This window comes from Crocuta crocuta, unplaced genomic scaffold (assembly GCF_008692635.1).
Source record: "Crocuta crocuta isolate KB4526 unplaced genomic scaffold, BGI_CrCroc_1.0 scaffold209, whole genome shotgun sequence".
In the NCBI taxonomy this organism is placed as follows: domain Eukaryota; kingdom Metazoa; phylum Chordata; class Mammalia; order Carnivora; family Hyaenidae; genus Crocuta; species Crocuta crocuta.
The window spans coordinates 6,008,943-6,031,293 of NW_027551566.1; the positions used below are offsets into that span (position 1 = coordinate 6,008,943).

General features: G+C 38.5%; 1 protein-coding gene across 1 annotated transcript in view; it reads right to left on the reverse strand.

The window, feature by feature from the left end:
- Nucleotides 1-269: 269 nt before the first annotated feature.
- Nucleotides 270-22,351, reverse strand: part of LOC144220084 (ADP-ribose glycohydrolase MACROD2-like) — a gene marked incomplete at its 5' end in the record, with an annotated part of 169,628 nt that continues 147,546 nt past the window's right edge. The window contains 3 exons of the mRNA XM_077750223.1: nt 270-334; nt 5,878-5,946; nt 8,981-9,058. Coding sequence (XP_077606349.1) covers nt 5,885-5,946; nt 8,981-9,058 — 140 coding nt within the window. The remainder of the gene's footprint in view (nt 335-5,877; nt 5,947-8,980; nt 9,059-22,351) is intronic.

Sequence of the window (22,351 nt, forward strand, 5' to 3'; positions counted from 1 at the left end):
GACCCTGGGAAAGGTCGTGAGAGAAAAAACAGAAATTACAGGGATAGCGCCTGAAAAATGCATTAACATGGGTCCCTTCACCAAATTAAAGGAAACTTTTTTCTGGTTTTTTTTTTTTTCCTTTCTTTTTCTGCAGGTAAACAGAACAAAATGCAGCTGGAGAAATTAGAGCAAAGGATTCCCTGTCCTTCCCTGGGACTTGCCCCCCCACCCCCTCCTCCACAGCTAGCACTACTGTCTTTCTACACCCACCCCCCAGGGCCAGGAGAGGCCTGCAATGCTGAGGACTGTGATTTACTTCCATTTCTTTGTTCCTTTGCTTCATCTTGTGCCCCTGCCAAAGACAAGGAGAAACCATTTGTTAGATTAAAGATAATAGATTTCATAGACTTAGCAAGGCATATCTTTATAACACAGTCATTTAAATGTTTCTTATCCTTCAAACAAGCCTAGGAATATCTTCTTTGACTATCAAAGAGCTTTGGATATCTGAGCTGTGATTGCTGGGACAGGGTATCTTTAAAGAGCATATAAATCACTGCTAGTAAATGTCTGCCACATTGATGACTTGCTTCCGCTGATGGGGACAATTAACTCTTCAAAGTAGTCTTTGAAAGACCTAATCCTGAATTGCTGTGTCCTCCTTTCTTGGGTCCATTCATATGCTCTTATTTCCAGGGCTCCACACAGAAATAATAGTAACAATTCACATAATACAGATTTGCAAAAGTTGTTGATGACTATACCACTATTTTGAGATCTTACTTACTAAGTTTCTGCTGTGTCCTCCACCTGAGACAGAACTCTAAGAAGATACTGTGCCTTAGAAGAGTCAATATTCTTTACTTTTTTAGATTTTAAAAGGTGAGATATGATCCATGTATAGGGAAATGCACAGGTCTTAAGCATACTTCAATGTGTTTTGCAAAACGCATATGTTTAACCTACACCACTATCAAGATATAAAACATTCCCGTCACCCCAAAAGTACCCTTGCCAGCTATCAACCCCACTCCTGCTGGAACCAGCAATTGATCTGATTTCTATCACTATAAATTACTATGTCTCTACATGGAAGAGTGGAGCGGATGATCTCTGAGTTGATTTTCTATCCGGTGTCCTATGAATTTCTTAAAAAGTATTCTTTGAAGTGTGTATGCGTAAATAAAAGCAATATCATGCTTGTTGCAGATGGTATTTAAAATAGCCAAAAGTAAATGATAAGAAAAATCCTATATCATTCCTCCATTGACGATAACTTTTTTGGTTAATACTATGGAGTATTTCCTTATAGTATTTTTCCATATCTCTCTACACACATATATATACAATTATAAATTTTCATTTTAAAACTGAAAATTGCAAACATAAAGAAACTTATAAAGAGTATAACATACCTAGGATATATTCTCTATCCAGATTAATATGTGCTAATAGTTTTCAAATTTTCTTGCGATTTTTACTTTTCAAAAATAAAAGACTGCAGGTAAATTATTTATAGATAAATTAATTTAATTCTTGGTATGTTAAAAAATATTTGTCTTCCTTCCCAGAGATCACCAAATCCTGGTATCAGTGTGAATCAACTTGCACATTTTTATACTTTTACACAAATATTTACTCACAAATACACAATAATAGAAGGTATGTAGTATTACTTTGTGTATTATCAAATGCACATAGGGGTGCCTGGATGGCTCAGTGGATTGAGCATCTGATTCTTGATTTCAATTCAGGTCATGAACCCAGGGTCACAGGATTAAGCCTTGTGTCAGGGTCTGCACTAGGCATGGAGCCGGCTTGGGATTCTCTCTCTCTTTCTCTCCCCTTTCCCCTCTCTTCTCTCTCTGTGTCAAATAAAAAACATTAAAAAATATTTTTAAATATTTATTTATTTTTGAGAGACCAGTGAGAGCACTATTTGGGTAGGGGTGGAGAGAGAAGAAAACACAGAATCTGAAGCAGACTCCAGGCTCTGAGCTGTCAGCATAAAGCCTGATGCAGGGCTTGAACTTGCAGACTGTAAGATCATGAGCTGAGCCGAAGTCGGATGCTTAACCTACTGAGCTACCCAGCACCCCAAAATTAAAAAAAGTAAAATGCACATAAACAGTAATTTTGTTTTACCTGTTTTTAGCCACCCACTGATTATTATTATAAATTTGTAGTCAATATCTACTTTTATTTGCCTTGTTTTTACCATTTTCCTTGGCTTACAATTGTTTCCTGCACCTTACTCTTTCCTCTGGGCTCAGTTTTCTTCTTAGTGTTATGCATCCTTTAGTAGCTTTTAAAGAAAGGGTATGTGAGTAGCAAACTTTTCTTCCTACAAGTGGCAGTTATTATCTTCTTAAATGATAGTGAAACTAGTAGAGAACTCTACACTGATAATTGTCTTTATCTACGTTTTGAAAACTCAGAATTATTCCACTATCTTCTGAATTAAATTCTTGATGTTGGGAAGCCTGCTGTCCATATGACACTTACTTTTTTATAGGTTAACTCTCCTTTCCCTCTAATTGTTTCACTTTTTTTTCTCACTGTCTCTGCTGTCATGCAATGCCTGTATGTGGGTTTATTTTAAGTCTGTCCTGCTTGGGACTTATTATTCTTTCTTGAACTTAAAACTCATGACTTTTATCAATTCTGATAAATACTCAGCCATCATCTTTCAGACACTATCAGATACTCCTTTGTACTGAGCACAAACGTCTTGGCCTTCTCCTTCCAGCCTTCATGTCTCTTTATATGTCATTCATATCATCATCTGCCTGTTTGCTTTTTCAAATGGTTCTTAATTTTTCAGAGTGTTGTTCTTTTCTTACAGTTTTATATCTACCTTTTATCTTTTTTTGTCATTTAAGTGTACTTATTTTATAAGATCTTCAGAATTTTCTACTCTAAAATTATCATAGCACTAGTCATCCTGTAAGTTTCCCCACCAATTCTCATTCATGGTGGGTCATTTCCTTTGTGTGGTTTATAGGTTTTTAAATTGTGAATTCATCTTCAGAGAATTTTTCTTCTTTTGTAAGAATTCCAAGAGATAGGTTCACATTTCAATGTGTTATCAATAGCAGGGATAGTACTGCCTATAGTCAACTATTAGATTAACTTCTCAGTCTGTGTTTTTCTGTGTGACTTTGGATGGCATAAATTTGTGTTTCAAATTCATGGTGTATTTGTGTTTTTTACTTGTCATAGGAGCCTTTTTCCTTCCCCACGTGGTACCCTTGGGCTGACACAGGGCTCCTTGTTAACTTCTTGAGCTGGAAATTCCAGGTTTATTTAGGTAGAGTTACCAGTTCTAATTTCTTACCTTGAGCGGCTCAAAGTCCTAGGTGGGCATTAGGAAGCAAGGATCTAGCCATGGGTCTATTTCTGCATTGACAAGCAATCTGTAGCCCTTAGGGCTACTGTGTCTTCAGCTCTCCACAGTATTGCTTTGTATTTGAAATTCCTCTCTATATCTGGCACCTTTGTTTTCATGTCAGTTGAGCTAGGTATTTAAACATTTTTTTTGTTATAATTTACTTCTCATTTCTAAACATTTGTATTAGTAGACATTCTGTATTATCCCACCTTTCCAATTTATTTGTTGCTACTGACAAGCTACCCCAAAACTTCGTGGCTAAAGCATCATGGTTTGTTATTTTTCATGGTTCTATAGTCTGGCCTTGGCTCAGCTGGGCAGTTTATTTGCTCCAGGTGGTCTCCATTGGGGCCAGAACATCCAAAATGGCCTCTCAGTAAGCAAGGATCCAGAGTCTTTCTCCATGGGGCCATCCTCATTCTATAGTAGTGTTTGAGCTTCTTACAGGATGGTTGGATTCCAAGAGCAAGAATTCAGAGTGTAAAAGTGAAAGTTATAAGTCCTCTTAAAATACACCTTGGTCGCCAGCAAACTCAGCCTGCCATGTTTCTCTAGAAGCAAAGGTTCAGATTCTTTAACTACCTTTACATGACCTCAAATACCTGTTGAAAGCTTATTTTTATGTTGGCAGAGTGTTCTGTTGATTTGCTGAGTCATTCCCCTATTATCATTATGATACTCCTGATTCTTTACAATTATAAATTACACAACACGAAAATATTCTTGCATCATATTATGGAACTCTGTAATTCTAATTCGATTTCACTGTATTTCTTTAATTTCCTTGTATGTGTGATACACAGAACTAAAAGTTCCTTCTTTCTTTTGAACTGCCACATAACCTCTACAAATTCAGCTGTCTAAATATTTCTGTGAGAATTACTGAAGTTCTTCAGGTCATACTGTTCTCTATGACAACTGTGTTCAGAAACTCACTACTGTTTAGGGAGCAGTATGGTGTCATCAAATAACTTTGTCTTGGGAGTATCTGAACTTCCATTGATCATTCAAGTGACCCTGTGCAAGTCACTTCTCCTTTCTGGAATTGAGTTTCCTTAAACTAATATTGAACTTGAAGTTTTGACAACTTACTGATTTGGGTAAAGATACTGATTCATTTTCATGGTCAAGGAAAATATTTTGACATTATCAAGGAAAACATTGATCTGGATACTTTATTAGATTTTGATCATAAAGGAAAATAGTAGTGTCTATAAGAAAAATTCTGGAAAGAAGTCTATAGTTTGTTGGCAACAAAGAGGCAAAAGTTAAGGCAACACTGAGGAACCTGCATTTAAATTGTTCAGGTTTAGCCTCACTTCATTATTTTATAATGGAAATTTCTCTACTGTATCATTTCTTCAACCTAACAGGATAATTTTAAATACATGAGCAAGGTTTAGAAAAAGGAGAAATGCTTCTAAGACCATATTTGTATGAGTTTTATTCTTTTTATCAGAGCTATACTATACATGTGTAGCTAATACGTTTGTATTACACAAACACTATTATATTTAGTTTTAAATGATGTTCAAGACCATAATGGGAAGGACAAGTGCCTACTTTCATATATTATTCTGCTGTGATGCTGGAGCCCAAGTCTGGTGCAACATGGTCTTTTGGGAGAGTGCGGAGACCTACCAAGAAGATGCTGGGGAGTGCAGGATGATGCTAAGGGGCAATGGTGTTAACACAATTGTGCCTTATCCTGGATGACCCACAATCCATCTATTTCATGGTTGTTTTTTTTCACAATTAGTATTTTTAGCTAGGAATCAAAATACCAAGCATGACTTCTCTCATTCTTTTCACCAGCCCTCAAGATATGGAAAAGGGTTACAGACTGCTCATCATTTTAGATGAATTTCAGTCTCTGAGGAGAGATTAGAATGGTGGTTTGGAAAAACTCCTAAACACAAAATTGTCCCAGACTATGATTTCTTGGGGAGTTCCCTAGAGCTCATTAAACTCAACAAACTCTGTGTAGACACATGGGTCCACAGGTAGCCATGTGACAGAATAGGACCCAAGTCAGGCTTTTTTCTGCCCACACTCAAGTGCCTTTCCACATTCTCCAGAGAGAGATATTTAGTGTTATGCTTAAAAACTATTATTTAGTGTTAGTTGTTAAAAACAACTCAGCAGGTAGCTTCTGGGAAAGCCATGTTTCCGAATCAGCTAGCGGTTGCTGAAATAACTTGATCCGCCCAGGAGGCCAGGAGGTTAAATGGATGGAAGTATTTTTTTCTTGTTTTCAAACTCAGAAAACCAGGGAACTGAACATTTGAATATGTTGTGGCTTATCTTTTTACCCTCGAAGCATGGTGAGCTTTATGGGGTTATCCTTTCTCCTTCCACGGTGTTACTTGGCGTGAGGATTTTTAAAGTATAGCCCGAGCCACACTGTGGGACTTGGCAGAACCAAGGGAAATCCAATATACCATTTACAACACTTCCCATGGCTGGTTTAATCAATTAAAAACCCCACTACAGGGGCAACTTACCTATTAGTTAATCTTCTTGGTGACTCTCTGTTGGGTCATTTACACTGTCAACCTGACTATTCATTTCAACTGTAACCAGAAAGGAAAACAAAAAAGGTTAAATATTTATTAAACCCAAATCTCTTGAACCCATTAAGATGGTCTGTGAATCATTACATTCCTACTCTCCTGTCTTGTACCTCTTTTCATTTCATTTTCATTCACTCCAGATTTGGGGAATAATTCTTATAGATTTTTGCTGGCAGGGGCCAGGGAGGGCAGAATTGCCTCTTACTGAACAATAGGAGCTGAGCTGTTGTTTTATACCAGATTTTTGGGTTGACATTTTGGGTGCATTTATTACCATCCTGAGGTAAATTCAAAGGCCTTAATAGATGTCTAAGAAAATAAAAAGAAAACAAAGCAAAACAGATCATTGACGTGCAGAGAGGTGAGCAGCTCTCACTAAAATGGCAATGTCAGTAGGCCTGTTTGGTTTGCTGTTTTCAAGTCTGAATTTTGAAACAGACCCTGTAAACTTGCCAACGGGTGCAGCAGCAGATACCATGCAATAGAAAAGCAGAACATCTAACCAGATAGCACAGCAATGGTAAAATGTGTGCTTTTACTGTACTGTGTGCATTGTTCTGTAAGCATTTGCATAAAAAGAGAATGCATAATCAAAGACATTGTCCAGAAGTATTCCAGAGCAGGCAGGCATAGAAGTTGCTCCGGAAAATTTCAAAAGTCAGTAGGTTTAATTATATGGATATTTTTAAAGCATCAGAGCCCATATTATGAACAGAGAGACAATATACAAATGACAATGGCCAGACCATCTATAACAATATAACTGACTAAAAACCTCTGCAGCAACCAGCCTGGGCAATCCAGCTATAGCTTAGAATGGTCAGGACTTGGACAGTGACTGCCAGCTCCACCATATTCTGGGCCAATATTCGAACACAAACCAAACAAGGAAAGCCAACCAATCACCCACTTCTAGGTAGCTCAAATCCAGCTGCCCCATGCCAACGATCTCCAGTCAGAGGATGCTTGGAATCTTCTCTTTTGATAACAATAAAGGTTTCCCACATCCCTGCCTGCCTTTGAATCAAACAACACCAGTGATAATGGCACTGTTATAGTAAGCTGAATAAGTAACCTTTGTTCTTCTTGGGTAGTCTTCATTTACTGGCACAATAAATCAACAACCCAAAGCTCTTTTTCTCAAACAGGAAAACTTGATTAAATTAAAATAGTGGCAGACGCTGGTTTTCACACTCAAAAGAGGCTTGAAAGAGGAAATGATATTGAAGGGCATACCAACCAACTCTCTCTTAAAGAGGAAGGTTTTAAAAGCTGGTCTCTGTTCCACATGCAAACTATCATGGCTCTCTAATGATGTGTGAGCTTACTCTAAATCCCAGATATACACTGGCCAGATGCAGCAATGCTACCTATATAAGGAGAATAATACATGTACTTTCTATTCTGGTCTGCAAAATTATTGTAAGGTTGCCCATCGCAGTGAGGTAGTGTGCTGAATAAAATATAGGAGAGCATTCTTGCTCTGTTTCTTCCTCCAACCCAATGGTTACTGGTTCTAAAACCTATTAACAAATGTTAATATAAAAAGCATCCCATGATCAAATAAGTTTGGGAAAAGCAACATTAATACATTTCTTTACAACTGAGCCTTCTGAGAGTCTGCAATATGCATGACGAATCTTTAAGTGAGAGGTAAAGCTTAGTATTTTTCACATTTATTTCCCTTTTATTCAATAAGCGTTGCATGGGTCTGCTGTTTTTCAGAACATGTTTTGTAAAGAACTAGTAAAGAACCATGTCTATAATGTCACAACTAGGCTGTGGCAGGTTTCATTCAACTGAGCATGACTAACATGTGGTAGCCTTTAATGGATCTGAGGTTGAAAAACATTCTCTTAGGTAATGCATACCTATGAGTGAAAAAAAACCTAGTTTGTATGGAAGGGCTTATAATTAAGGGAGGAAATTCAGGTGATGAAAAGCTTATAGTAGGGTGTAATGCCTAGTGTAGAAAACTCTATTTAAAACCACTAAGTAATTTCTACCAGTGGCTGAATTTTTCCCAAGGTCATTATCAGCTCAGAGCAATTTGCTTTTTTCCTTTGGTTAAAATGACCCAAATGGCAAGATATATATAAACGTTGATCATCAACCAATTCTGGTTCTTCTAAGCTCTGTGGGCCTGTGGAATCAAATATTTATTAAATCATATATTCCTAAATAATTGTTTTTCTAATGCAAGTAATATTTCAAAGTGTTCCCAGCATCGTTGTACAGGGGCAAAGGTATATTCATATTCCTGAGGTTCAGAGTATTTAGATGCCTTCAAAATGAGATGTGAATAGGGGCGCCTGGGTGGCTTGGTCGGTTAAGCGTCCGACTTTCGCTTGGGTCATGATCTCGCGGTTCGTGGGTTCGAGCCCCGCGTCGGGCTCTGTGCTGACTGCCAGCTCAGAGCCTGGAGCCTGTTTCAGCCTGTGACTCCCTCTCTCTCTGACCCTCCCCTGCTCACGCTGTCTCTCTCTCTCTCCTAAAAATAAATAAAACATTAAAAAAAAAATAAAAAAAAATGAGATGTGAATAAAGAAATATTTTTGTAAACTGATTTCTAAGGTGCTTTTAAAGATTCACGATGTTTTTGGCCAAGCCATCTGAAGTAATACAGTGAGGTAAGGTGTTGAAAGTCCAAGATAACCTTAGCTCAAAGGGGCTCTCCTGAATCCCTGTAGAACAGGGATAACTTTGGGCAAGTATTTTTTGTGTAAGTAAGGGTATTCCTGTAAATTTCACCACCTGGACTTCAGTCCAGTTACCCTTGGAATTACCCCCTATGGCTCCCGTATTATGAGCTATGATGAAACTGAGGCACGTACTGTTCTAAAACAGCTAGCATCAGTTTTATTGTAAGTCTCACAATTTTATTAATTCCTAGTAGAACATGGTTTTTGAACTTTACCTTGTTCTAACTGAATATGTTGCTTCATAACATAGATGGCTCCCTTAATCCTAGATTACACATAGAAAATGTGTCAGATTTGTAGTCTGCATGCGCTCAAATAGCTCAGAAATTTACCATCAGGACTTGGAGAGTTTTCTGTGTTGCCAGAGCCTTCGTTTTGCACAGGAACACTAGGTGTATCCTTGCCTTGAGCTGGAAGAAAGAAGATAGTCCTTGATTAATAGAGAATTAGAACAACCTGATGGCCAATTGTTCTGTTACCCTCCATTGCCCTCTTAAATTTAAAAATACTCCTGGGATTCAATTTCTTTTGCAGGAAAGGTTAAGGGAGGAAATAGTGGGTTGAGTTGCTTGAATTCTTTAGTGCTGTCCTCTAAATTCTCTTTAATTTGTGACATAATCGCGTACATACATAACACAGTTTTTCATATTAAAAATCTGGTAGCATGAAAGCAGGGAAACGTGGTTTAATCAGAACAACCTACAATTTAAATCTAGGGAAATGTGTGTGTGTGTGTGTGTGTGTGTGTGTGAATTTATGTAGCTTAAACTTTGAAGAGGGGGGAAAAACTTGTTTTGCCTTAGGCATGCCTGAAAGCTGGAAGATTCATTCTCTTGGCAGTGAGGTTTTTTGTTTAAACACAAAATGAATGGCCTAGATGCTTTCCTAAGAGACATTCTCAGATGCTGCCATTTTGAACTGCTGAGAATCGTCTTTAGTTAATTTTTGTGGTGATTGATCTCTATTTTGCACAGCGTCATAGGGCATGCATCCATTTGGCTGTGGCTAAAGTTATATAACATGCTTAAATATAGTAGTAAGTGAAGAAATTTTCCAGATAGTCTGAAGGACAATAATATCTCACCTCTTAGTTAAATATCTATTATGTTATCACAACTTGAAGACCAACAGCAGTTAGAAATACAGATACAGATAAGGTCTGGAAATCAATAATTTTAAAATTTTTTATTATCTAGATACTTTTTTAAAGCAGAAAGCTGAGTTCATTTTCATTACATGAGTACTTATGGAGCTCAGGGTATGTTAAATTTGGTGTGCCTGTTGGTGAGGATGAATCAAGGATGGTGAAGATATAGTTTATAATCTCTTCCGAGGAAGGAATCTTCAAGGATAGAACTTGCATTCTTGGTAATGTTTTACTGAACTTGACAATCATGAAGTATGATTCAAAGGTAACCAATCTCTGAGCCTTGGTGGGTGGGTGGTAGGGAGGTTAGTACTTCAAGACATATAAGACAAGCAGAGTGAGGGAAGGTGAAGAAAGCCATTTTAGATTTGAAGTCTGAAGTACAGGGTCATATAAGGAGAGATGCCAAACAACCTTTTGCATCCAGTCCTGAGGGAGAGAATTGTGATTAGACATGTGGATATCTGGGAGATGTCAATGTAGAAGTAACATTGATGAAATGAGGGTAGATAAAAGAGTCAGGAAAAGGACAACAGAAGAAAAAAATGACTGATAGATCCCAAGCCTTCAATATCAAAGTAACTGCCCATAACTTGTTTCATTTGTTCCTGAGGATAAGGTTGGGAAAGGGAAAACAACACTTGAACCTTCCAGCTGGACTTAAAAGCATATCATATCCTTTCTAATGCTACCAATTCTGGAAAGTGGGCAATTTTCAATTTCCCATCAACACATTCCTTTAGACACAATTACAGAAGAAATCACTGATGGATCTCTCTAAGCTGAGAGTAGGAAATCTTGGTTAATTACGCTTCAAAATAGAATAAGGAAAAAAGTGAAAATATTTGACATTATATAAACATAATAAACTTTTGGGTGGAAAAAATACCATAAGAAATACTTAGAAGGAAAATACTATAAATTGAGGAAAAACATTTATACATTTTATCATAGACAAAGAGTTAATATCTTTAACATATAAAGTCCTTCTAAAAATAGAGATTAAGAAGATCAAAAACTAAGTAGAAATTTAAGCAAGAAATTAAACAGTTCATAGAAAAAAATTAAAATGGCCTCTAGTCATGTGAAAAGGTGGTTCACTTTGCTCATAATGAAAGAAATGTAAATTAAAATTACACTGAGAAAGGGATTTCAACCTTACGTGAATTACCATGATGTGGACTAACCCTCCTACCAACAACAGCTAGAGTCACTGGAGAAATTATTTAAGAGACTATTTTCACTCACTAGAGAGGCATCAATGCACCACAAGCTCGAGGAGGTATGAAATAATGAGCCTGACATTCCACCTGTGCCATGAAGTTGAACAGAGCCTCCAGATAGCTTTTGAGGCTTGGGGGAGGGACAAAGCTTAGAGATCAAGGCTAACCAAGGAAGAGGTGCCTAGAAAAGTACCTCAAGTTTTCTGTGGAGCCACTTGAAGGGTTATATTCTGGGGACAGTGATAAACTTGATATAGACCAGCTCTTAAAAAACTAAAGTCCAGGGGCACCTGGGTGACTCAGTCGGCTAAGTGTTGGACTCTTGGTTTTGGCTCAAGTCATGATCTCACAATTTGTGAGACTGAGCTCCACATTGGGCTCCATGCTGTCAGGATTCTCTCTGTCTGCCCTTTTCCCCTCAAAATGAATAAATAAACTTAAAAAAACCTGAAGTCCAACTTTTAATCAATTCAGTCCTGATTGTATTGTAGTGCTCTACTTAATCCTACTGACCTGTCAGAAACAAAAGCAAAAATAAATTTTTTCTGAAATGAGATAAAACCACCCAGAACCTCAAGCTATCACTACAATTATTTACATAGTATCCAGCATTCAATAAAAAATTACCTGGCATTCCAGAAGAACAAAAACAAACAAGAGAATAGGACAACATATAGAGACATGTTAGAGGTCTAGATCCTGTAGACACAATTGTAAAATAGTGATTAATGCGTTTAAGAATTAGATGCCAGGGGTGTCTACGTGGCTTAGTCAGTTAAGTGTGTGACTCTTGATTTCAGCTCAGATCATGATCTCACAGCTCATGAGATCAAGCCTCCAATGGGCCCTGTGCTGACAGTGTGGAGCCTACTTGAGATTCTTTCTCTTGCTCTCTCTCTGCTTCTTTCCCCCACCTCTCAAAATAAACACTTTTTAAAAAAAGAATCAGGTCTCAATTTGGAGAATTTCTTTGGCAAAGAAGTTTATAAGATAACTAGACATTATTTAACATGTCAGGTGTAAATTCTAGAACTGAAAAATATACTATAATTGAAGTTATTAAATCAGTGGGTGAATTTGGTAGCCATTAGACACAGCTAGAGAAGGGATTAAAAAACTGAAAGCTAGGTTAGCAGAAAATATAAAATATAAAGTACAGATGAAAAATACAGAAAAGAGTTAGTAGATATATGCGATGGGGTCTATCCTATGTGTAATGTGGCAAAAGCAATATTTAAGATATGATGGCTAATTTCCCCACATTAATGGAAGATATCAAACCACTGTTTTAAAAGTGCTATGATCTCCAAGCAGAATTAATGCAAAGCAAATCTCAGGTCAGTAAAACCGCTGAAAACCAAAACTAAAGAAAAAATATGAAATTATCCAGTGTATAAGGGCCATTGACATCAAAATAGCAACAATAGGACTTACAAGATGACTTCTCAGCCAAAATAATGGAAGACAAAAACAATGCAATGACAACTTCAAAGTGCTAAACAAAAGGTCACCAGTGCAAAATTTCATGCCAAAACAAGTTCTTTCAAATTTGAATTTGAAGCAAAACAATTTCAGGGGAAAAATGGAATTCATTCAGTGACAAAAAGGGTAGACCTACACTGAAGGAAAAGTTTTCACCATACTCAAAAAATTCCAGGTAGATTTTAGAACTAAGTGTGAAAAGTAACTTGGAAAAAGACCTTCACATCATTAGGCAAAAATTTCTAACACAGGAAAAATAAAGCAATAGTCATCAGGGAAAAGACTGGTAATCTGGAAAACACTTCAGATAGAATCATTAAATTATTGAAACACACCATCAGAGAGTACAAAATAAGTCAGAGTGAAAGAAGATATTTGTGATATGTATCACTGACTCTTCTACTGAATATAAAAAGAAATAAACATGCAAACTAACAGAGAAAAGACAGGGGACCCAACAGAAAATGGGCAAGACACAAACAAATATGTCCTAAGAGGATATCTTGTTAGTGACCTAATATTTTGAATAACTTTTACCAAATCTCAGCATTTAAAAACTTTGGCTTTTTGCTATTAAAATGTCTACAGAATGTTCTAACTCTTTGTCTAACTTATAAAATGTTCTAACTCCTTGTCTAACTCTCTGCGACTCCATCAGAACTAATGAACACATAACATTATTGTTATTTTTTAAATAATAAATGATTACTATGAAAGGGAAATTAATTGACCTGACACTAAACATTACTTCTCTGACTTTCCCCTCAGGGTTGTTGTTTGTAGTGGAATCTAAAGTTACCTGTGGCTGATTCTTTCAGGAAATCTCTTTCAACGTCATTACTATCAATGATAATACCCTTGGGAATATTACTATGGAGAAACTCTTGTGGCATCATGATCTCTTTATCTGATAAGTAGGATACTAGTCAGTCAGACAATGTGCTGGGAGCCGCACCAGCCTCTCTGGATGGCAGTCACAGCAAAGAGCAGCAATATTTGTGCAGCTCCTGCCATGGGGAGTGAAGGCTGATATCTCTTTCTGCCACTGCTGGCTCATGTTGGAAATATCTATACACAACTTAAACCTATATGTTATCTTGTTTCTCAGTAAGAGCACCCTGTTATTTTCTTGGTCGTGGCTTATCTATATGCAACTTAAACTATATCTTGTTTCTCAGTGAGGGCATCCTATTAGCCTATCTGTATACAACTTAGCATATGTGTTATCCTGTTTTCCACTAAAAGCATTCTATTATAAGTTCACTATGACTGGAATAATTTGGCAATTGTTATCGCAAAAGACCTTCTGTTGTAAAGAAACTCCTTTCGTTGACCTCATATTGTGGTTGAACCTTTAAATAAAGACACCAAAACCAACAGGTCAGAGATGCCTGCCTGGTGATCAGAAAGAATCTCGGGGCTCTCTCACTCTCTCTCTTGCCGACACCGTCCATCCTTCAGGGACCCCTGGACCTGCCGGAATCAGCCTTCGACAACAATGCTCAATGGAAATGAAGGAGCATATAAAACACTTTTAAGAACTGAGTGAGAGATGAAGGAAGAAGTGGAAGAAAGCAAAATACCAAAGGCAGATAAAAAAATAGTAAACATTTTAGATGCTTGCCTTATGTTTTGTCTTTTCAACCTTATTATTTTGTATTACAAAATATTCATATGACAAATCTCAGGTTATGTCACCATATCAGCACAGATTAGCCTGAGATGCAATGGCAGTTTTGAGATCCATAATACAGAGAAATAAAAACAGAAATCAAAGTTGTAGCTCTATATATTGCTGCATTCCAGGAGCAGAGGCAGGCATCATCTACTAGATCGGCTTCCAAAGACATTAAAGGTATGTTTGACAGGCATTATTAAATTTTTAAACACCAGGAACATGCACGATATGTGCATATGGTAGGGATATATGACTGCATGTAGTGAGTGGTGCAAGTGTGTGTATGTGTGTGTGTGTGCATGCGTGGATGCGCATGCATGGTGTATTTGGGAAGAGGGAGAGGAATGACAGACATTTGTTACTCTGACATGTGTGTGGCATGGAACTGGTATTATCCTAACAGCTTCTACCCTGCTGGGCAATGCGACTGAGTGTCCAGAGAAATGAGTCCATTTCATATAAAGGACAGAATGTGATCAAAACAAAAATCGCTTCCACAGCTTGTTTATTCCAGTTTGCCTGTCCCTTCCCCCCTTTTGATTGCTATTGCTTAGAACACAAACAAGAGGTACATTTCAGGGATCCTAGCAGGAGTTGAAAGATGCTAAAATAGAAAGTGTTTGGGACATTCAGTACCTTTTTCATTTTTAATCACCAACAGCAACTGTCCTCCTCAAAGCCTTGATTAGGTAACCTTTTGTAGGTCAGTTGTATTACACAAAAAGTAATAAATTAATCAGCTCTCATCATATGGAAAAGGTGCTGAGATACACATAGATTAACCAGATTTTTAATACATGAACAAGGAGAGATTCTGGAGGATCCTCTGACATTTTTTTTTTGAGATTTGTGTTGACAATAAACTCCATGCAACAAATAGAATGGCAAATAATTACTTCTCAGAGTATATGATTGCATAAGGGTCATGACAGCCATGGAGAACAGGGACTGTCTGGATTTAAAGTGGTATTGACCCAACTTAAAGTGGTATTCTCTAACCATCTTGGCAACTTTTGCCTCATCTATCTTTCAACTTCACTGTTAATGTAGTGGATTAGATGATTATTCAGAAATGTTTACTTCCTATCTTCTACCACGTTGAGAGTCTTTGTTGCTGTCCCTTGACATTGGACTCAGCCATGGAATTTGCTTTGGCCAATGAAATATTAGCAGAGGTGAGTCAAACAGAGGCTTGAAATACACTTGTACAGTTGGAGCTTGGCCTCTCGTACTCCTGCCTTTTACCCCAAGAAGAATATGTTTTATGGAACAGCTGATCCAAGGAGACTAAGACCTGGGTTCAACTCATAGCATAACCAGTTCTTCCTTACCCAGACTAAATGTAGTTGATTCTCATATCCATGAGCAAAACATAGCTGATTACTTTTCTAAGCCCATAAGATGGAAGATGACTTGTTATGCCGCATTATTGTGGTAATAGCTACCACTCTTTTTTTTTTTAACGTTTTTTTTTTTATTATTTCTAGGAGAGAGAGAGAGAGAGAGACAGCATGAGCAGGGGAGGATCAGAGAGAGAGGGAGTCACAGACTGAAACAGGCTCCGGGCTCTGAGCTGGCAGTCAGCACAGAGCCCGACGCGGGGCTCGAACCCACGAACCGCGAGATCATGACCTAAGCGAAAGTCGGACGCTTAACCGACTAAGCCACCCAGGCGCCCCAATAGCTACCACTCTTAAGAATACATTTTTAATTGACTCAGTTCTGAAATTGCTTCTTAATTTTGTCCCATAGCACTCATAGCTATAAAATCAGGAGCTTGATTTGTGCCTATTTTTTTAACATATGTTAATTCTTTAGTTAATCTATTTATTAATATTAATGAATTAATTTGTTAAAGATATGTTCTTATGGGGAGATTTCTGTACTGACTTTTTGGGATATGGTCTGCCCATTAGATCATCAATTCAGGTTTCCCTTCATTTTAGGAAAGGGTTGACTACTATATGTTGACTTCTAGATTCCAGGGATACCAACTGTTCCCACACAGAGCAATCTACTCCTTCTCTCTTCTATATACATCATTTTTTCTCAAATTGTTTTAGACTTTCTGTGGTCTTTCTCACTGGGAAAATCTCAAGCCTTTTTTTTTCTTTGTCAGTGATTTGGTCTTTGCTGTTCTTAATTGATTTATTTTGCTAATGGCTGAAAATGTGTCTCCTTCGTTCTACATTTCAGATCCTTATGCCATTTTATCACCTTAACATCAAGATCCTTAATGTTCTTTTCAAGTTCTTTTATAGCTCGTGTAGGGAATTATAATCTTTGTCTAGAGTTAAGCTTTCTTCCACAATAACTTCATCTGTGTTTGGGTGGCTTGCATGCTCACTGGTGTCCTTCCTTCCTCCTCTCTGTCATGGCTTCCAATTGCTTTCAGGGCAAGATATGTGACATGTATTCATTAGCGTGATTCTTCTTTTTCAAGGTATCTGTGGCCTGTTTTTTCCTCCAGAAACTGCCTAGAAGAGTGTTTTCTTTTGCGGACTTTCTTTAGGAGGTGTAAAGTAGCCACAGCACTTACCACATCAGCTGTACTAGATTTCTCAGCAAGAGATAGAGAGAGAGACAGATTGTCTTTGGGTTTCTCTATTCTCTCTTGCTGTTGTTTTTGTTGTTGATGTTGTTTGTTTTGATCTCAGCCTCCCAAACCAGGGAATAAATAAACTATACAAGAACTCTATGCAGACTCCTGAGGTAGGGGGAGTCCTTTTTCATGGAGGCTGCACCAGGGCTTCTCAAACACCTCCTCCCCTGCTTCCTGCACACTCCAAAGATCTTGCCTTATTGATTTTCTCTTTTGTTTTTCATTTGGTGAAATTCCTGGGTTTTGCTAGAGGTAATTAGTTCTAGGCATTTGTTATTGGTCTGCTTTTCCTCTCCCATTTTCCTCTCAGCAGGAGATAATTGAAATGGAGAATTACAGAAGGGTTTCCTGTTTCTTTGGGGAAGGGAGAAATAAAAAGGTGCTCAGGACTGACTGTATAGCTTTGTGGAGATTTCCTAGGGCTGCTTCTCTCCCGGTTGGGGAGGTAAATGGTGGCTAGTAAGATCCTATTCAGGGTTATTTCTGAGCCTGGTAGATTTAGGGGGTAGACTGGGGCAATACCAGGCTCATGCTTTCAGCATTTCTGGAGATGTATCTTTTCTTTTGTTGGCTACCAGCCCATTCTTTTATCTGATTACTGTTATTGTTGATGTTCTATAGTTGCTTGTTTTATCTCTTTATCTCCCTGCATATTGTTAAGTTTGGGGGGAAATAAGGTTTGAAATTGGATTTCACACTATCATTTTTAACCCAAGACCAAGTGCATAGACTGTTTTGATTTGTGTGACTGAGTTTCCCCTACATGTGTCACACACACTTGACCTTTTTGGTAGCTGGTTTTTGGAGTATTTATCAAATGATAGTTCTGATTATAGGCTTGATGTTATAGCCTGAAATTTTTTGTCTCCTTTCCCCTTAATTCATATGTTGGAGTTCCAATCTCCAATGCAATTATACTTGGAGATAGGGCCTTTATGGAGTGAACTGAGGTTAAATGAGGTCCTAATGGTATGTCCATGATTTGGTAGGACTGTGGTCTTATAAGAAGGCACATGTCCTTGCCATGTGAAGATACAGTGAGAAGGAGGTCATCTACAGGCCAGAAAGAGAGCTCCCATTAGAAACCAAATTGGCCAGCACGTTGAACTTGGACTTCCTAGTCTCTAGAAACCTAAGAATTAATTTCCATTATTTATCTATGGTATTTTATTATGGTAGCCTGATCAGACTGATATACTTGATTTCTATTCAGTTCGTTCTTCTTTGGGACAAAGGCATAACTGTAAACCATCTGTTCCCTACCCAGTCTAATTTCTCCGAAAAACCTCTGTGCTAAAACTACTACTTGACCACACCATCTTTCTTGGTCACTTGAACAAACACTGTAGACACACGCCCATGACTCCCTCTCCAGAGTCAAATAATCAATTATTAAGCTGATAGGATCATGCAGGTGGGAAATTCACATGTTTATACAAGACACCCTTTCCAAGGCAACACATTTCTTATATTAATTGGGAATATTCTACCCTAATGAAAATTAGAAGGTGTCTTTAGTAGGACATGAAAGGCAGTGGGTAGTAGCTGGGCATGGGCATGAGATCCTAATGTCTACAAGTTCTTCTCTTATGTTTTACCAAATGATATGCCTCCAAACCAGTCCTTTGAGAATGGTTTGGAAATGCATCATTGGTTATTGTCTGAATAACTACTCCACAGGGAAAAAAACCCCAATATTTAGGAAGCAAAGCAAAAAAAAAAAAAGGTCACTAGATATTTCAGTGCCTACCATGGGTTAGGAGGTAAAAATGAATGAGGCATATTGCAGCCTTCATGGAGTTACAACCTAGCTGAGCAGAGAGAGAGAGAAAGAGAGAGAGAGAGACATAACTGCTCACAAGCTAAATGACATTATTACCAAGAACTGCCGAGGCACAAAGGAGAGAATGATTCACCTTTTCTAAAGGGGGTAAAGAAAAATCTTGGAGGACAAGGAGATAGCATTTAAGCTGGAGCTGAATGTCTGAGACTGTTTCAAATGTTTTGCACCTGTGCTAAGCATTGGGATAGGTAGAAATATCTCCTGTCTGTAAAATATCTGAAAGACTCAGCTTTTCACATCTTCAGCCAGACTTGGGCCTGGCCCTTTTTGCTCTTCCTCCATCACCCCTGCTGGTTGTGCTGCTCCCACAAAATCTAAAAAGCAATTCAAGTTCCTCTGTACATGATCACAACCACGGAAGGCTTCCCAGGTGTTGTCATGTTTGGCTTAACTGAGCTAGATACTGATCACATTCTACATGTCTGGCTTTTTCTTTCCCTTTTTCAGGCCCCAATTAGGCATCTAATTCTCATTCAGCCTCATTATGCATTACCCACCCCTTCCAGGGCCTGGCAGGGATGGAGACTACAAGGAGGCCCTTCTCAGCTGGGGGCTGCCAGCGCTGGTCTCAGATCAGGGTCTTTCCAGCAGAAATAATACAAATTGGGTGTCTCTCAAACTCCTCCCCGCCCAACACACCATCACACACCCTTTGTGGCTTTTGTTTCTCTGCAGCAACCAGATAAATCTGCACACAGCAGGGTCCTAGTGAACACAGAGATATGTATTTTTTCCAGAGGAGTCCCTTGATTCCTTTACTCTAATAGGGTTTTAACTATGTAAGGAGCCACAGTGGGGCAGCTTTGGGCTTTTCAATGGTTCTTTATGTGAAATCTTTCATAAAGAAGGAACTTACTGCTGGCAATAACCAAAGCTGGATTCTCACAAACTTCGTCATATACTTAAGGCTCCTGAAAGTAAGTGCTTCTGACAGCTTTGGTTGCAACCCTGCACAATTAAGTGTATAGCTCTTAAGTCAAAGGATAATTTAATCCTATACATCCTTAATTATAGACTCCTTAATTATTTCCACTAGATTTTGCCCTTTTTGTATGTTACATTTTCCTAAATAGCACAATTTATTCTGAACATTTAATAAGACCTAATGCATCACCTTTGTTCATGACCAAAGTACTAGAAATCTACGCCCAGGAAGAAAGCTGCATCCAAGAAATAACTAGAAGATTTACAGAAGCAACAGAGGATGGTTATCAGAGGGCTCTGAACTGTTCAGCTCTGCTACAATAATTCCATTTCTGGTATTGGCCCCTCAACTCTAAGTCTTTTTTAGTTTTAGAAAAGAAAAAAAAGATACAATTCTTCCTAGTAGGAAAAGTTTTCAAATACACCTGGTATTAAACTCAAACCCATTTTTCATTCAGCTTTTCTTCACAAAGCCCTATCACAGATACCTGGATCTTAACCTTGGAGTTTATTTGGATTTAACCATTTTGATGCCTTTTGAGAGTTAGAGATTATCACTACCAGAGCAAAACACATACACACATACACACACACTCACACTCACACACACACACACAGCCTAAAAGACTGTTTGGGCCACATCCACTAAATATGTAACTAAATATGTAACTGCTATTAAACTCTGCCAGGAGCCTTTTACTAAAGAGAATTCAAAGTTATCTCCGAGAAGTTGATGTTATGCTTGCCAACCTCTGCTGTTTAGGGGCTTTATTCCTCTTTTAGGTTGTACGTCTGTTATTTCTTGTTTGAATGGGAATGTTTTCTTCCAGAAATAAAAAAGACCTTTGACCATATTCCAATCCAACCAAACCCTTTCACAGATGTGGACACAGGGACTCAGGGAAGTGCATGGTTGGGCCAGGCCCCCAGTGAGAATTTGGAACTAAAAGTTCTCCTAACTCCACTCCTGGGCTGTTCCTAATACTTTGCCCAACACCAGTGATAGTAGTGAGAAAGCTGAAATAGGACTGCAGCTTGGGATGCTTGGGATATCTTTCACATCCCTAGGATGGCTTGGGTGGGGGAAGGTAGCACAAAATTATTCACAATGAAGAGAGTAGGTCCCTGTCTGATTTCAGAGACTTCTCTGTGGTCAGTGACAGTAGGCTTGGTAGAAATGGTGATGTGCTAAGGCTCTCCCCTCCCACAGGGTCTGCAGGGTCCTATAGCACAGACCATACTACTATGCCAGATATTTTAGAGTTGGAGTTTGGTGGTTTAATTATCCTTTTCAAGATGGGCTTACTCTGAGTTCTCTTTAATCTGGAAAACCAAATTAATGTCACCCTGGAACTCCTCCTCCTGGAGTTAGAAGTACATGATGGCTGGGGCGCCTGGGTGGCTTAGTCGGTTAAGCGTCCGACTTTCGCTTAGGTCATGATCTCGCGGTTCGTGGGTTCGAGCCCCGCGTCGGGCTCTGTGCTGACTGCCAGCTCAGAGCCTGGAGCCTATTTCAGTGTCTGTGTCTCCCTCCCTCTCTGACCCTCCCCTACTCACGCTGTCTCTCTCTCTCTCTCCTAGAAATAAAAAAAATATATTAAAAAAAAAAGAAGTACATGATGGCTTGGTTTGGAATCCATGGAAAAGATTTCAAACATGAGCAGCATAAAGTTTCATGTCTTCCTTGGGCCCATGGAGGATCTGGGGGCCTTGGGACTAAAAGGGTGGTCAATCAACAGTGATTGGGTCTGTGATGATGTCATCCTCCAAGCTTCAGGAATCTCCTTAGATTCATGCTGTAGCACCAGTCTCTTCAGGCTGACAGCACTGGACAGTCTTCTTCCTGAACCCCTGGAGGCCCAACTCCTTCACTGGCCTGTTGCTCTCCAGCTTGATTGACTGCTGAATTTTGCTTTCGTCTTGACTGACAATCTGGACTGAGGCATCCTGGTCTCTTCCATAGGCAAGAATGTCTTGCTCGTTCCAGAATTTTGACAACTATGAGACCCCCTAGGCCTCTGGCTGCCTTTCTGCCTCTTCTCTCAGGCTGTCATAGGTACTCCTTCTGTAGTTGTCAAGCTGACTTCATTCCTTGTGTGGAAGCAGCACCTCCAGTGAGAGAATGGACTCAGAGGACACTGAATAGTGGGCCTTGCACCTGCTTTATCTCTTGACATTTAATCTCTTGTTCTAGGAGACAATTCAGGAAACTCTTTCATAGCAGGAAAAAAAGAACATCCAGAATTTCCCTTTCAGGCAAAGAAATCTTAATTCGTTTTTGTTGTTGTTGTTCACATACTTTACCAAACTAGACATCCTGCCACATAATCTCTCTAGCAAGATAACAATTCACCTGTGAGAAGAAGGCAATCCGATTTTGATTTATTGATCTCAGGACACAATGCTTCCCTAAAAAAAAAGTGTACACTGGCCCCTATGTGATTGTCAAATAAAAGCCTGAAGACTAGACTTTTTCAAGAGGGAAAAATAAGAGTTTAATTTCTTTCAATTTACAGAATTATATAGATATTTTTTGCTTGCAAAATTTTTTTGAAAGTCCAATATAATGCAGCAAGAAGCAGGAACATCTCCCCCTGCCCCTGCCCTGGGAAGAGATATACTGAAAAGCTGCCTTCAGATTTCAGATTTCTAGTTTTGTTACATTTAACACAGTTGCTATTTGGCTGATTTCAATAGAACATTGATTATTTGTGTGGATGTAAACCTTGGAGAAGGAAAGAAGACAGACCGGTTCTCATATACCAGTAAGTGTCTTCCATTACAAAGAAACCTGTATTAGAAGT